The 13,398-nt window shown below is 37.6% G+C and overlaps 1 protein-coding gene and 1 pseudogene across 1 annotated transcript in view; one reads left to right on the forward strand and one right to left on the reverse strand.

Annotated features, from left to right (window-relative positions):
• LOC103661951 (zinc finger protein 33B) overlaps window positions 1-13,398 on the forward strand; it is a 52,256-nt gene that overhangs the window by 925 nt on the left and 37,933 nt on the right. Inside the window, 2 exon segments of the mRNA XM_008689631.2 lie at window positions 796-930; window positions 9,306-9,311. Of these exon segments, the coding sequence (XP_008687853.1) occupies window positions 916-930; window positions 9,306-9,311 (21 nt within the window). The 5' untranslated portion in view covers window positions 796-915.
• LOC103661965 lies at window positions 7,443-9,255 on the reverse strand (annotated as a pseudogene).

Raw genomic sequence — 13,398 nt, forward strand, 5'->3', positions numbered from 1 at the left:
CCCCCCCCCCCCCCCCCCCCCCCCCGTCCCGCCCCGGGGAGACTGGTTCCCTTGGTTCTCCCTTTATTTTTCCTGGAGTCTGCGCTGCTCACCTGCTGTGCCCATCACTGCATCCTGATGTGCGCTGTTACTCAGTCCTGACTTGTCCTGGCATTCAGGAAGGATCTTCAAGAATTCTGTTTTTGTCGTATTTAATAGAAAAAAAAATTTCCCCTCTTGGAGGTTAGTGACTTGTTCAGAATCACAGTTTGTTAGTGGCGAAGACTAAAAGTCATGTCTCCTGACTCACAAGAGAGAACTGCCTGCTTTTCCACGCAAGGAAAAGCAAATGACTATTAAAAAGATCCTTTTGAGAAATGCTAACAAAGATACAGAAATTGAAACGTAGACCTTTCCTTAAAGCACCGCTTTTTATAGCTTTCTGTATACTGTATACAGTATATAGCTTTCTGTATACTAACCAGAGGTTTAGTAACAGTAGGAAAATTCATGAGCAGATTAGTCGGGAGTATTTTTACTACAGTTTTGGTGAAGGGTTGATGTTACTTCACTGGTTGTATTGTTTTGTTTAAACCAGTTTTTTTTATTTAAACATTTTTCATGAGCATCAAGGGAAGTTTAAGCTGTTAAATCCTCAGGGAGCAAATATTTACATTTACCTAGGAAAAATGTTATGCCCAGGAGCTACTACATGATTATATCAGAGTCCTGTTAGATGGGTGGTGTTTGAACATCTGCCATCCCTTCTGAAGGTCGGAGGTCCTGACATTCTTCCTGACTATTGGGCGTGTGTAGTTTTGTAGGGCAGGAAGATTCGGGAGCCGCCAAGCACGCCAGATCTTCCATGACCCCATTCCTCTTCTTGTAACACAGCACATCTTTAGAGTTGTCTACATTCTTCCAAGACACCAGAAAATGAACAAATCCCAGGTGAGTTATTTGTTCATTCCCCACTTCATTTTACAGTGGTTTTTTTAAACACAAAGACTTCTTGGAAGGTATCTTTTTTGGTCTTAACATAGGGACACATAGTGGATAACCTTCTGGTGACAGCCCTGAAATGAGTGCCTAAAACCGTTCCTCACTGAGAGTAATAGGGTCCAAGAGATAGTTCAAGTAGTTAATTTTTATAATGGTCTTGTTTGGTTCTGCTGTGAAAGCTGGTATGTTCAGAGGAATGAATGGCCTGTACGCCTGTTACAAAAACTCTCCGTAACGACTTTAGCGAGGTTGTGTATATAAGTTGCACAGTAGACGGTTCAGAGTTAACATTCTCTGGTAAATGTGTCTGCGCTTCAAATTCATCCCATAGAATTCGGTCTTGGTCTTTCCCCTCTGCTTTTTGGGATCTATGCAGGTAAAGGTGGCCAATGATTTAATTGTAATTGCTTTCCTTGAAGAACTGCTACTCTCCTGGCAGCTCACGGGGCAAGTCGTCTTTGTCCTCTTCTGATACCACTCTTCTGATGGCTCCTTAGTGGAGTCGTCCTCATTGTGCCCTGTAGTTCAGTTCCGGTTTTTCATCTTTTGTCTACTAGCATTATCATCTTATCTCGACATAGACATTGAAAAGATAGGTAGAGAGTTGAACAGTACTGTTCATTGTTTTGAATACTTCTAAAAATGTATAAGTTATCTTCATGTATATATGATGGACATTTTCCCCCTCAGTTCACCAATAATTTGAGATTGATCTATATGTAGTTTATCCCTTGTAATGCTCTATTTTTCCCACTGTATGGGTGCACTATATTTTAAATACTGTATTTTATTGGTAAGCATTTAGGTAATTTCCATTTTTCATTAATATAAATACTGCTGTGAATATCCTTGTTCTCTCTGCATGGATGCAAGTATATCTCCAGACTCTAGAGCAGTGCTTCTCAAAGTTAAGATTCTTTGGCCAGAAATGGCAGCATCACCTTGAAACAGATTTTTATGTACCCTCCCAAACCTACTGGAAGAGAAATTTTGGGGGTGAGGCCCAGCAATCCATGTTTTTAACAAGGTGCCTATGATGGTGATACACATTACGTTTAAAATTACTGCTCTAGAGTCCAGTGGTTAGTATTTTTGAGTTACAGGGTAAGAGGATTTCTAATTTTTCTGGGTGAACTTTTTCATTAGAAGACTACTTTTCCTCCCTCCTCTCCAGATATAAAAATTATTTTTACACTAAAGGATGAAAAACACTGTTTAATTTCCATTTTTCTCATTGTTGAGTTTATTCAACTTTCATAAATCTATGGCTTTTTAAGTTGTTTCAGCCTACTGAGTTTAAGAATTCCCTATATATTTTAAATGGTAATCTTTTGTTGTAATTATTACTAATTATCTTCTGTCCAAATGCTTTGTCTTTTAATGTAATATAATTCTGAAAGTTTTACATTGTGATACAACCATTTTGCGTCTTCTATTTTTTATTCTTGTTTTCCTGACCCCAGGAGCCTACTGAATTTTTCTAGATTCTGTCTTTTTTCTAATAAGACTTTTCTTTAATATTTAGTACCTTAATCCAGAATTTTTTTAGTATAATGTGATGAAAGGATCTGATTTTATATTTGTCCATCTATAAAAAATAAGCAGCACAAGGAAAGGACTAACAATATGTGCGAGTGGGCAGTGGTTAAGCGTCTGCTTTCGGCTCAGGGCGTGATCCCGGTGTTCTGGGATCGAGCCCCACATCAGGCTCCTCCTCTATGAGCCTGCTTCTTCCTCTCCCACTCCCCCTGCTTGTGTTCCCTCTCTCACTGGCTGTCTCTATCTCTGTCGAATAAATAAATAAAATCTTTAAAAAAAAAAAAAAAACAATATGTGCGAGTGGGAATGCCTGCCGTGTTTCTTCTCCATTATGCGTGCTGCTGGCTTTGGACTGAGCTAGATTTTGTCATGTTCACAAAGTATCTTTTGAGTCTTACTTTATTGAAATTTAGAGTTTAATTTTTCCAAATACTTTCTAAACATTTCATGGGAATGATGATATAATTTTTTTAGATCTATTGAATTACTTTTCCACATTTCTTAATAACTAATCTTTGTGTTCTAAAACAAGCCCCACTTAGTCAAAAAGTGTTACTCTTTGGATGATCACCGTAATTCTGTCTGTCATATTTTTTTCCATAAACTTGTCTATAGTATTCTTAATCATTTTAAGAATGATTTGTTAAGAAACAAAACAGATGAATTTATGGGAGGGGGGAAGAAGAGAGGGGAACAAGCATAAGAGACTCTTAAAGACAGAACAAACTGAGAGTTGATGGAGGGAGGTGGGTGGGGATGGACTATGTGGGTGATGGTATTAAAGAGGGCACTTGTGATGAGCACTGGGTGTTGTATGCAAGTGATGAATCACTGGATTCTACTCCTGAAACCAGTATTGTGCTCTATGTTAACTAACTGGAATTTAAATAAAAATTTGCAAAAAAATAAAAATGTTTAATTTGTTCCTTTTTATTCCTAATGGTTTTTCTAATTTTTTGGACTAAATTTTATCACAGATAATATTTTATTCTTCATGAAAGCAGCTTTTGGTTTTATTGGTGTTCACTGGTTTTTTTTTCTCCCTTTTTAAAAAAAGATTTAAGAGAGAGAGGTAGAGAGCATGAGCATGAGTGTGCACAGGGAGCAGGGCAGAGGGAGAGGGAGAACGTATCGTAAGCAGATTCCACGCTGAGCGTGGAGGCTGATGTGGTTATTGATTTCACAACCCTGAGATCATCACCTGAGCCGAAATCAAGAGTCAGATGCCTAACTGACTGCAGCACCCAGGCCCCCCTTCACTGTTATTTTTATTAACTTCTGCTTTTACCTTTATTCCTTCCTTCAGCTGTCTTTGGTTATAGGCTGTTTTTTTGTAACTTTTTGTTGAAGATGAGTTTATTGTAAAGCTTTTTATCATGCCTGTGTAAGGATATAGTTTCCCTCTACTACTACTTTAGCTGCAAAATCTAAGTATCAGCATGTGGTGCTTTTTTTTCTACACAGGTTTCAGACTCCTTTCTGATGCTGCTTTCGATCACTAACCTAAAATGTATCTTATTTTTTAAAAAATCTTATTTTTATTTATATAGCAGATTATTAAAAAATCCACAAATCTTAAGTCTAGAGTCCAGTGAATTACTACAAATCTAATGCCCACATGACTAATACACAGGTCAGAACAAACACTGGCAGCACTTCTAAAGCCCCCCTTGTGCTCCTCTCATAGTCTCTACCTGTTACCTCGCTGGTGATTCATTTGTGTATAATCTGTGGCTTCAGTGGTGGAGTTGAGCAGTGAAATGATGGAGACCATCTGGCGCTCAAGGCCTGAAACATTTGCTGTCTGGCTCTTTACAAGGAAAACTTTCCAGATCCTTAGATTAGTTTATTAAATTTGTTAAAGTTGGTGTCATATGTGTCCTGTTTAAAATTAATTTTCCTACTCTGAGTCCACATAGGTAATCTCCTCTGTTACTTTTAAAATGTGTATTGTTACGGCTTTCACATTTATGCTTGTTTTAATGGATTTGATATTTACTTTTGTTTGTTTAGAAATCTTTTTATCATTAGGGCGCTGCACGTTTTTCAGAATAAGTATAATTTATGGAAATTACAGAAGGCAACTTTTTATCAAATATCAATGTTTAGCAATGTTTTGTTTAGCTGAAATATTATTTCTTTTTCTTTTTTTTTTTTTTAAAGATTTTATTTATTTATTCGACAGAGACAGAGACAGCCAGCGAGAGAGGGAACACAAGCAGGGGGAGTGGGAGAGGAAGAAGCAGGCTCATAGCGGAAGAGCCTGATGTGGGGCTCGATCCCAGAACACTGAGATCACTCCCTGAGCTGAAGGCAGACGCTTAACTGCTGTGCCACCCAGGCGCCCCTGAAATATTATTTCAATTGTAAAAACCACCTTCAGTTGCAAAAAATAATCAGAAACCTTATTGGAGGGCGCCTAGGTTGTGCCGTCAGTTAGGTGTCTGACTCTTGGTTTCGGGTGGATTGTGGATTGAGCCCCACACTGGGCTCCATGCTCAGTGCAGAGTCGGCTTGAGATTTTTCTCTCCCTCTCCCTGTGCACCTCCCGCTTGTGTGCTCGCTCTCTCTCTCTCTAAAATAAGTAAATCTTAAAAAAAACCCAAAAACCTCATTGGATTTAACTTGGTTTTACCAATATCCTAAGAAGTCTTAAGCTAAACAATATTTTAAGTAGAAAAATACTAATTTTTAAATAGTTTGGTATACTCTTTCTGTGGTTATGTGCATATATTAACTGGTTTCTTTTACAGGGAACCTGATGAGTTTATCACGTTAAGCATTACAGAATCCAGGCAGGAGCTAATTACCTTTTAACTAAAATACTCTGTATGTAACAATTACAGGTATCAAGGGTATTAACTGGTTGATAATTGCTTGCTACAAAATTTGAAACAAAATACATTTACTGGATTGTTTTTCAGATTGCAGCCAAAGTAAGGATTTCCCATAAATAAAAGCTCCAAAGCAATTCATGTAGTGCTTAGTTTAGATCAATGCTTTTTTTTCTCATTATCACTCTTTTTCTTCCCCACCTCCCAACCCCCTGCAGTTGCACCATATTATTAAAAACACTAAGTACCTAGGGTTTCTGCTTCAGAAAGACATCGTTTGAGTAATTTCAAATGACATTCAACTCTTTATGTAAAAAAAAAATGTTTTATGGTCACAATTACTTCAAAAAGTAACTATATCCAAATAATCAGACATGTTATGCTATAGCAATTACAGAACCATGGTTTTGACACCTGGCAATTTATAAGTTAGATGTGAAATGCTAAAAGATGTGAATAGGTGTTCTTTCTAAGTTTGAAGTGCTGCAAAATTCCGGGTTGACTTTATTTTTTCAGGGAACGTCACAAGCCCATGTTACAGCATGCTAAGACATGAAATACAAATCCAAGGAAGGTAATACCTTTTCTAAGTTACAAAACTGTAGCAAATTAATAACGTACTCTTTAATACAATAAAATCCTTTTTTGTTGTTGGTTGGAGTTATGTATTACTTTAGTGATAATTTTCACTCCAAAAATGTCATTTAAGTACCAAACAAAAGACTGTGGTTTTTAATGGTAGTGTATAGCAGAGCAAGTTATTTTATACCAATTAATGTCTTTGAAACTATATAATTTTTCCTTTTTTTAAAGATTTTATTTATTTGAGGGGGAGAGAGAGAGAGAGAGTACATACACCTCAGCAGGGGGAAGGGCAGAGGGAGAAGCAGACTCCCTGCTGAGCAGGAAGCCCAATGTGGGGTTTGATCCCAGGACCCTGAGATCACGACCCTAGCCAAAGGCAGATGCCTAACCACCTGAGCCACCCAGGCACCCCTATAATTTTTCCTTTTAATTAATTAATTAATTAGTTTATTTTTTAAAGATTTTATTTATTTATTTGACAGAGAGAGAGACAGGCAGTGAGAGAGGGAACACAGCAGGGGGAGCAGGAGAGGAAGAAGCAGGCTCCCAGCAGAGCACAGAGCCCAATGAGGGTCTTGATCCTGGGACCCCGGGATCACACCCTGAGCTGAAGGCAGACGCTTAACAACTGAGCCACCCCTAATTTCTCCTTTTAAAAAGCATTCTCTCTGCTGGAGTAGAGGGGGGGTGGAAGGGATGGGGTGGCTGGATGACATATGTTGGGGAGGGTATGTGTTATGGTGAGTGCTGTGAATTGTGTAAGACTGGTGAATCACAGACTTCTATCCCTGAAACAAATAATACATTATAGGTTAATAAAAAATAAAAATTAAAAGATTATACATCAGAAGAAAAATAAATAAATAAATACATAAATACCTAAATAAATAAATAAATATCTAGCATTTCCTCATGCAAGCTCTTGCAGTTTACCATAGCAGGGTAATTTTATGTATTTAGGTGGCTTAGCTTTGTTCTGGGGTTAGTCCAAAGCCACGTAGAGTTCTAATGCATGAAAGCCTTAAAATTCTACCTTGAAGGAGATTTCATATGCCAATATGATTTCCAAGTACTTTTCAGAAATTGTTAAATTTTCACATGAATACTAGAATCCTCATAAATTAGATGGTCATTTCAAACAATACTACTTTCAGATGATCCCTTTTGCTTAGAAACCCTGCACCTCTTTGTTTTGATTAAAAGTCATCAGCTTATTAAAAAAATTCTACCTAATATATGTATGTATATATATATAATTTTTTAAAAATCTTATTTATTTATTTGATGAAGAGACGGGCGGCGAGAGAGGGAACACACAGCAGGAGGAGTGGAAGAGGGAGAAGCAGGCTTCCCGCTGAGCAGGGAGCCTGATGCGGGGCTCAATCCCAGAACTCTGGGATCACGCCCTGAGCTGAAGGCAGAAGATTAACGACTTAACACTGAGCCACCCAGGCGCCCCTAAAATATATTTTTGTTTTTTAAATAACAAGTATATTGCCAGCTTGCAGAGATGTGGGAAGCAGGTGTCCTGTACCAGCTTTTATCCTCATTTCTCTTACAAATGCTGCTGCCACCATCAGTGTCCTCATGCTCCCTCTCGCCGAGGCTGCCAAGTCTTCAATCAGCATTTAATTGATGTATTACCCATTCCACTGTTTCTCTGCCTTTATTGGCATTTGAAGATATTGTACTTGCTGTGAATCCTTCAAGGTAACTGCTGAGACTGACTCCTTCACCGTGATTATGGCTTCTTGTGTCAAAACGGTTTTTTCTGGGTCCTGAGGGTGTGGTTTCTATACTAACTACTGAAATCATATTGGAAGAGAAGTTTTAGTAGATTTAAGTTCCATCGTTTTCTCTGCAGGATCAACTACAGAATGATCTTGTGCATATGTTTTAGTTCTTGCTGCACAAATACGAGATTTCACAATGGAAGGCAGTCCCCACTGTGTGCTTAGGAGTGTTTGGCTGTGCAGCTTTCCCGAGTGATCTGTCCAGTCTGTCCAGTACATCACCTCCAACCACGTTTGGGTCCAGAGGGTTTGGATATTTCTTCATTGCAGCTGTTGTAACAGTTTCCGACAGGTGGTCAAAGACGCGCTCTGAAGTCTAGATCTTCGTGGTGCCGGCCACCTGCACAGTGTCCCTGGTGTTCACTTTTTTCTTTTTTTTTTAAGATTTATTTTATTTATTTGAGAGAAGGAGAGAACATGAGCGGGAAGGGCAGAAAGAAATGGAGAGAATCTCAAGCAGACTCCCTGCTGAGCGCAGAGCCCGACAGGGACATCATCCTACAACACTGAGACCATGACCTGAGTCGAAACCAGGAGTTGGCTGCTTAACTGACTGTGCCATCCAGGCTCCCCTTATTTCTTATCATTCTGTTCCTTCTTATCTAAAGTTTGTCATGTTTTCATGAGTGCCTGTTAAATTTTATTAAATGGTTTTGGACATCTATTGAAATCCTCATATGATTTATCTCCTCTATTTTCTCAGTTGGTGAATTACATTAATTTTAAAATGTAAAACTTACTAGATATTCCTGAAAGAAACCTAACTGGGGCATGGTATACTTTCTATATATTCCTGCCTTTAGCTTGATAATACTTGTTTTGGATTTTTATATTTGTGTCCATCATGAGCGAGATCGACCAGTAAGATTTTTTGGGGGGGAGGGACAATATGTTCTTGTTAGGATTTAGTATTTAGTATCAAAGATATGTTGAATTCATAACATGAATTCTGAATATTTTCTCTTGCTTTCTCTACAAGATTTTGTTTTATTTTGTTGCTACTTCTTAGGTATTCATTCGTATATGAGGTCATCTGTGCTTGGAGTTTCCTTCATGGGAAGATTTCTTTCTCTCTGTCTCTCTCAATAAGGAAGCTCTGTGCCCAACATGGGGCTCCAACTCACAGCCTTGAGATTGAGAGTCACACGTTCCATCGACTGAGCCAGCCAGGCACCCCCATGGGAAGATTTTAAATTATAGATGCAATTTCCTTAATAGACATGTGGCATTAGATTTTTTCTTTCCCTTTCTTTCTTTCTTTCTTTCTCTCTCTCTCTCTCTCTCTCTCTCTGTCTTTTGTAGGCTCCACTTCCAAAGTGGAGCCCAATATAGGGCTCGAACTCACGACCCTGAGATTGAGACTTGAGCCAAGATCAAGAGTCGGACACTCAACCGACTGAGCCACCCAGGTGCCCCTATGTTTTCTTTTTTCTTAAATAAGTTTTGATAAGTGGTTTTTTTCTTTGAAAGTGACCTTTTTTCCCAAGTTTTCAAATGTATTGGCCCATAATTTCTTCACTATATTTTCATAGACCACAGGACCTGTAAAGGGATGTTCTTTTCTTCATGCCAGATATTGGTGAGTGAGCCTTTCTTCTTTATAACTTGATCAGTTTTGCCATAGAATTGTCAAGGCACAGACTTGGTTTTGTCCTCTCTCTTTCTACTGTATGTAGATTTTTTAAATTCTTTAATATCTGATCTGCAGCATGTCTTTGTACATATATTAGCTGTGACTTGCTCTTTTGCTTTAAAAAAAGGTAGATACTAATCTTTTAAAACTCTTTTCTAATATATACTATTAAGGATTTGGTTTTTTCTAAGCATAACTTCTTAGCTGTGTCTCACAGGTTTTGGTATGTCATATTTTTGATAGTTCACTTGAAAGCTATTCTCTAACCTAGGGGTACGTGTGTGGCTCAGTTGGTTAAGTGTCCGACTCTTGGTTTTGACTCAGGTCATGGTCTTGGCTCAGGTCATGGTCTCTGGGTTGTGGGATTGAGCTGCGCGTTGGGCTCCATGCTCAGCAGGGAGCCTGCTTGAGATTCTCTCTCCCTCTGCCCCTCCCTACCCCACTTGCATGCACATGGGTGCACTCCCTCTCTCAAATAATAAAATAAATTTAAAAAAAGATTCTCTAATCTCTATTTAGAAATATATCTCTTAAATACAATAAGAAATATATCTCTAAATCTGTAAACATTGTGAAATTTTCTAGTTAATCTTTTTCTTACTGATTGTTATGTTAAACACTGCAAAAAAAATGTTCTCTATATGATATCAAATCTTCGAAATTGTCGATATCTTCTTTGTGTCCCAGACTGTAGTCAATTTAAGTACAGAAGGTCTATGTGAATCTGAAAAGTATACATATATCGCAGTTTGGGAGGGCATTTTCTCCTTTGAAGGTAATGTTTCATTTCTCTCTGGTTGCTTTTAAGGTTTGCCACTTATATGCAGTCTTTCTCATAGTTTTTAGTTCTCTTGTTGAAACTCTCAGTCTGACCTTCCCCTTTATCATTTTTTTTTTTAATTTAAAGTATAGTTGACACACAGGGGCGCCTGGGTGGCGCAGTCATTAAGCGTCTGCCTTCGCCTCAGGACGTGATCCCAGCGTTCTGGGATCGAGCCCCACGTCAGGCTCCTCTGCTAAGAGCCTGCTTCTTCCTCTCCCACTCCCCCTGCTTGTGTTCCCTCTCTCGCTGGCTGTCTCTCTCTGTCAAATAAATAAATGAAATCTTTAAAAAATATATATATAGTTGACACACAATGTTACATTAGTTTCAGGTGTACAACATGGTGACTCAACAAGTCTTTTTCTGTATCATTTTAATCATCGTTGTTAAATCTGTCAGATAATTCCAATATTTGGAGCACCCTGTGTCTTAAGCTTGAATTTTTGGAAAAAATATACTAGGCCATTCATTTAGCAAATATTTTTTGAACACCTTTCATCGACTGTTTTAAATGTTTGGAGTATATACTGTAAACAAAATAATCTGCTTTTCTGAACCTGTTCGGAACCTGGAGTGTTCTGAATGGACATGCTGAATTGCTTTTTTTTTTTCTTTTCTGAATTACTTTTAATAGACTGTTGTGAATTGAGTTTGCCAGTGTTTTATTTGAGAATATTTGTATGAAAATTAAATAGGAACTGTTTTTGAACAGTATTTTGTTACTAAGTTTATAACAGTTCACAAATTTTTTTTATGGTATGGGTTGTTTAAATTACATAGGTTGTTGGGGCTCCTGGGTGACTCAGTTGGTTAAGCTTCTGCCTTGGCTCAGGTCATGATCTCAGGGTCCTGGGATTGAGTCCTGCATTGGGCTGTCTGCTCAGCGGGGAGCCTGCTTCTCCCTCTCCCTCTGCCCCTCCCCCTGCTTGTGTGCTCTTTCCCTCTAAAATAAATAAATAAAATCTTTTAATAAATAAAATATTTTAATAAAAAATAAATTACATAGGTTGTCACTTAATGTTGGCTAGACTTTTAATCCTGAAAACATGTGAAATTGTTTTTTTTTCCATGGTAGATCTTTAAGACCTTCAGTTGATTTTTAAATATTTTTAAATCCTATTTCTGGTTGTTGATCTTTACACTGATTTTCTACCTTTTTCTAAATCCATTTTGGTAGTTCCTTAATACTCTGACCCAAAGCATGTTTATTTTGGGATTTCATATAATATTCTCTTTAGGAAAACAATATATTTCATGGAGATGTGAGTGTATCGCCTGTATTTTCATAGATACGTGACTGTGTCTTAAAGTATCTTCGTATTTATAGTTGTATTTTCTTTAAGTGATTGGCTTTTCTGGTATTTGGTGCCAAAAAATGGTAAATGAATGATTTCTTTTCTCGAAGAATCATCTTTGCTTATTTCATTCTTTTAGCCCTCAGTGTTACCTTATCTGCTGTGAATTAAGCCAAACCAGCTTTTATTTTGCTTATACATTTTTTTTTAATTTTCTATTTATTCAGATGAGAGAGAGAGAGAACATGAGCAGTGGGAGGGGCAGAGGGAGAGGTGGAAGCAGACATCCCGCTGAGCAGGGAGCCCAATGCGGGACTGGATCTCAGGACTCTGAGACCATGACCTGAGCCCAAGGCAGGTGGTTGAGTGACTGAGCCACCCAGGTGCCCCTATTTTGCATATATATTTTTTGTAGTGTATTTGATATTTGGCCATTATTTTGTTTTCAAATTTTCTTGATCTTGCAAATAACCTGTGACAGGTTTTGTTTTCAAATCAATTATGTTGGTCATTGGTAAGAAATTTAGCACATTCGTATGCCATCTTATAGTTCAGGTTTTTTGTTTTACAATTTTGTTTACTGTATATCCTAGTATAACATCTTCAGTATTTTGTGTGTTCCACTTTGTTATAGTTTTTGTCATAAATTCAGTTTCTTTACTCTTTGCACTGCTGGTCAAATTTATTTTCTTTTTTTCCTGATTTGCTAGATTAGTGCTTTCTAGTTTTGATTATGAAGACATTACTGTTACAATAGAGTCTGTATTTGTCTGTTAACGTGTCTTTGTTGAGTAATGTTTTATCATCAGGATCTTTTGATTGTCCATTTCTTCTCTTTCATCCAAGCTAGAAAAGAATGCCAGAACAATACTCCATTTCCACATCACTTCCAAACAAGTGCCTTGGTTTTGCTGTGGTATTTCAGAATCTTTTGTTTTAGTCTGTTAGTTTTGTGAACAGTGTATCGTCAGTTTTATGCCAAGAACTAACATGCTTTATAAGTTCCAAAAAGTAATTTTTTATGTCAGTTCCCTGAGGTAAGCTGCATATAACTTAAATGTCAAGCTTGATGAATTTTTATGTGTGTGTGTATATGCATGCATGTGTGTGCACACACATACACCCCCCCATGTAATGACCACCCAGTATCCTAGAAGGTTCCCTGGAACTTCAAGTTCATTTGACTCTGACATCTGTTATCATTAATTAGTTTTGCTTGTATATCTGGCTTCCAGTCAGTATAGTATGTGTGAGATTCATCAATTTTGCTGAGTTTTAATGCTATTATGTATTCTATATAATTGTACTACAGTTTTATTTCTCCATTCTGTTGATGGACTTTTGGACTGTCTCCAGATTTTGGCTAATAAACAAAACTGCTGTGAACATTTCCTGTAGGCCGTTTGGTTGACAAATCACTCATTCACGTTGGATATATAACTAGGAGAGGAATTAATACATATAGCTTTAGTAGAAATTCCCTAATATTTTCCCAAAGTATATAGACTTACTTATACTCCCACTGGCAAGGTATGAATGTTCCAGTTGTTTCATATTTTTGCCAGTATCTCCGTTTGGTATTTTCTGACTTTTTCGTTTCGGACATCCCAGTGTGTATGTCATTGTGGTTGTCATGGGAGAGTTAGGTTGGGGGCAGGTGGTAGGCACTAGATAGGGGTATGAAGGAGCTTCTTAGTTTCAGGTAATGTTTTATTTCTTGACGTGAATGCTGGTTTGATGGCTGTGTTCACTGTGTGAAAATACATTGAGCTGTTTGTACGGCAAAGTACACTCGTGTGTTCCTTTTGTATATATTTATACTTCAGCAAAAATTACAATAATCACAAAGAGTTGACAGTGACAAATTGTTTATCTAAAGAAATCTCAAGGATATTATTAAGCTAAAACCAGGAGT

Source organism: Ursus maritimus, unplaced genomic scaffold (genome assembly GCF_017311325.1).
Source record: "Ursus maritimus isolate PB19 unplaced genomic scaffold, ASM1731132v1 scaffold_7, whole genome shotgun sequence".
NCBI classification, from domain to species: domain Eukaryota; kingdom Metazoa; phylum Chordata; class Mammalia; order Carnivora; family Ursidae; genus Ursus; species Ursus maritimus.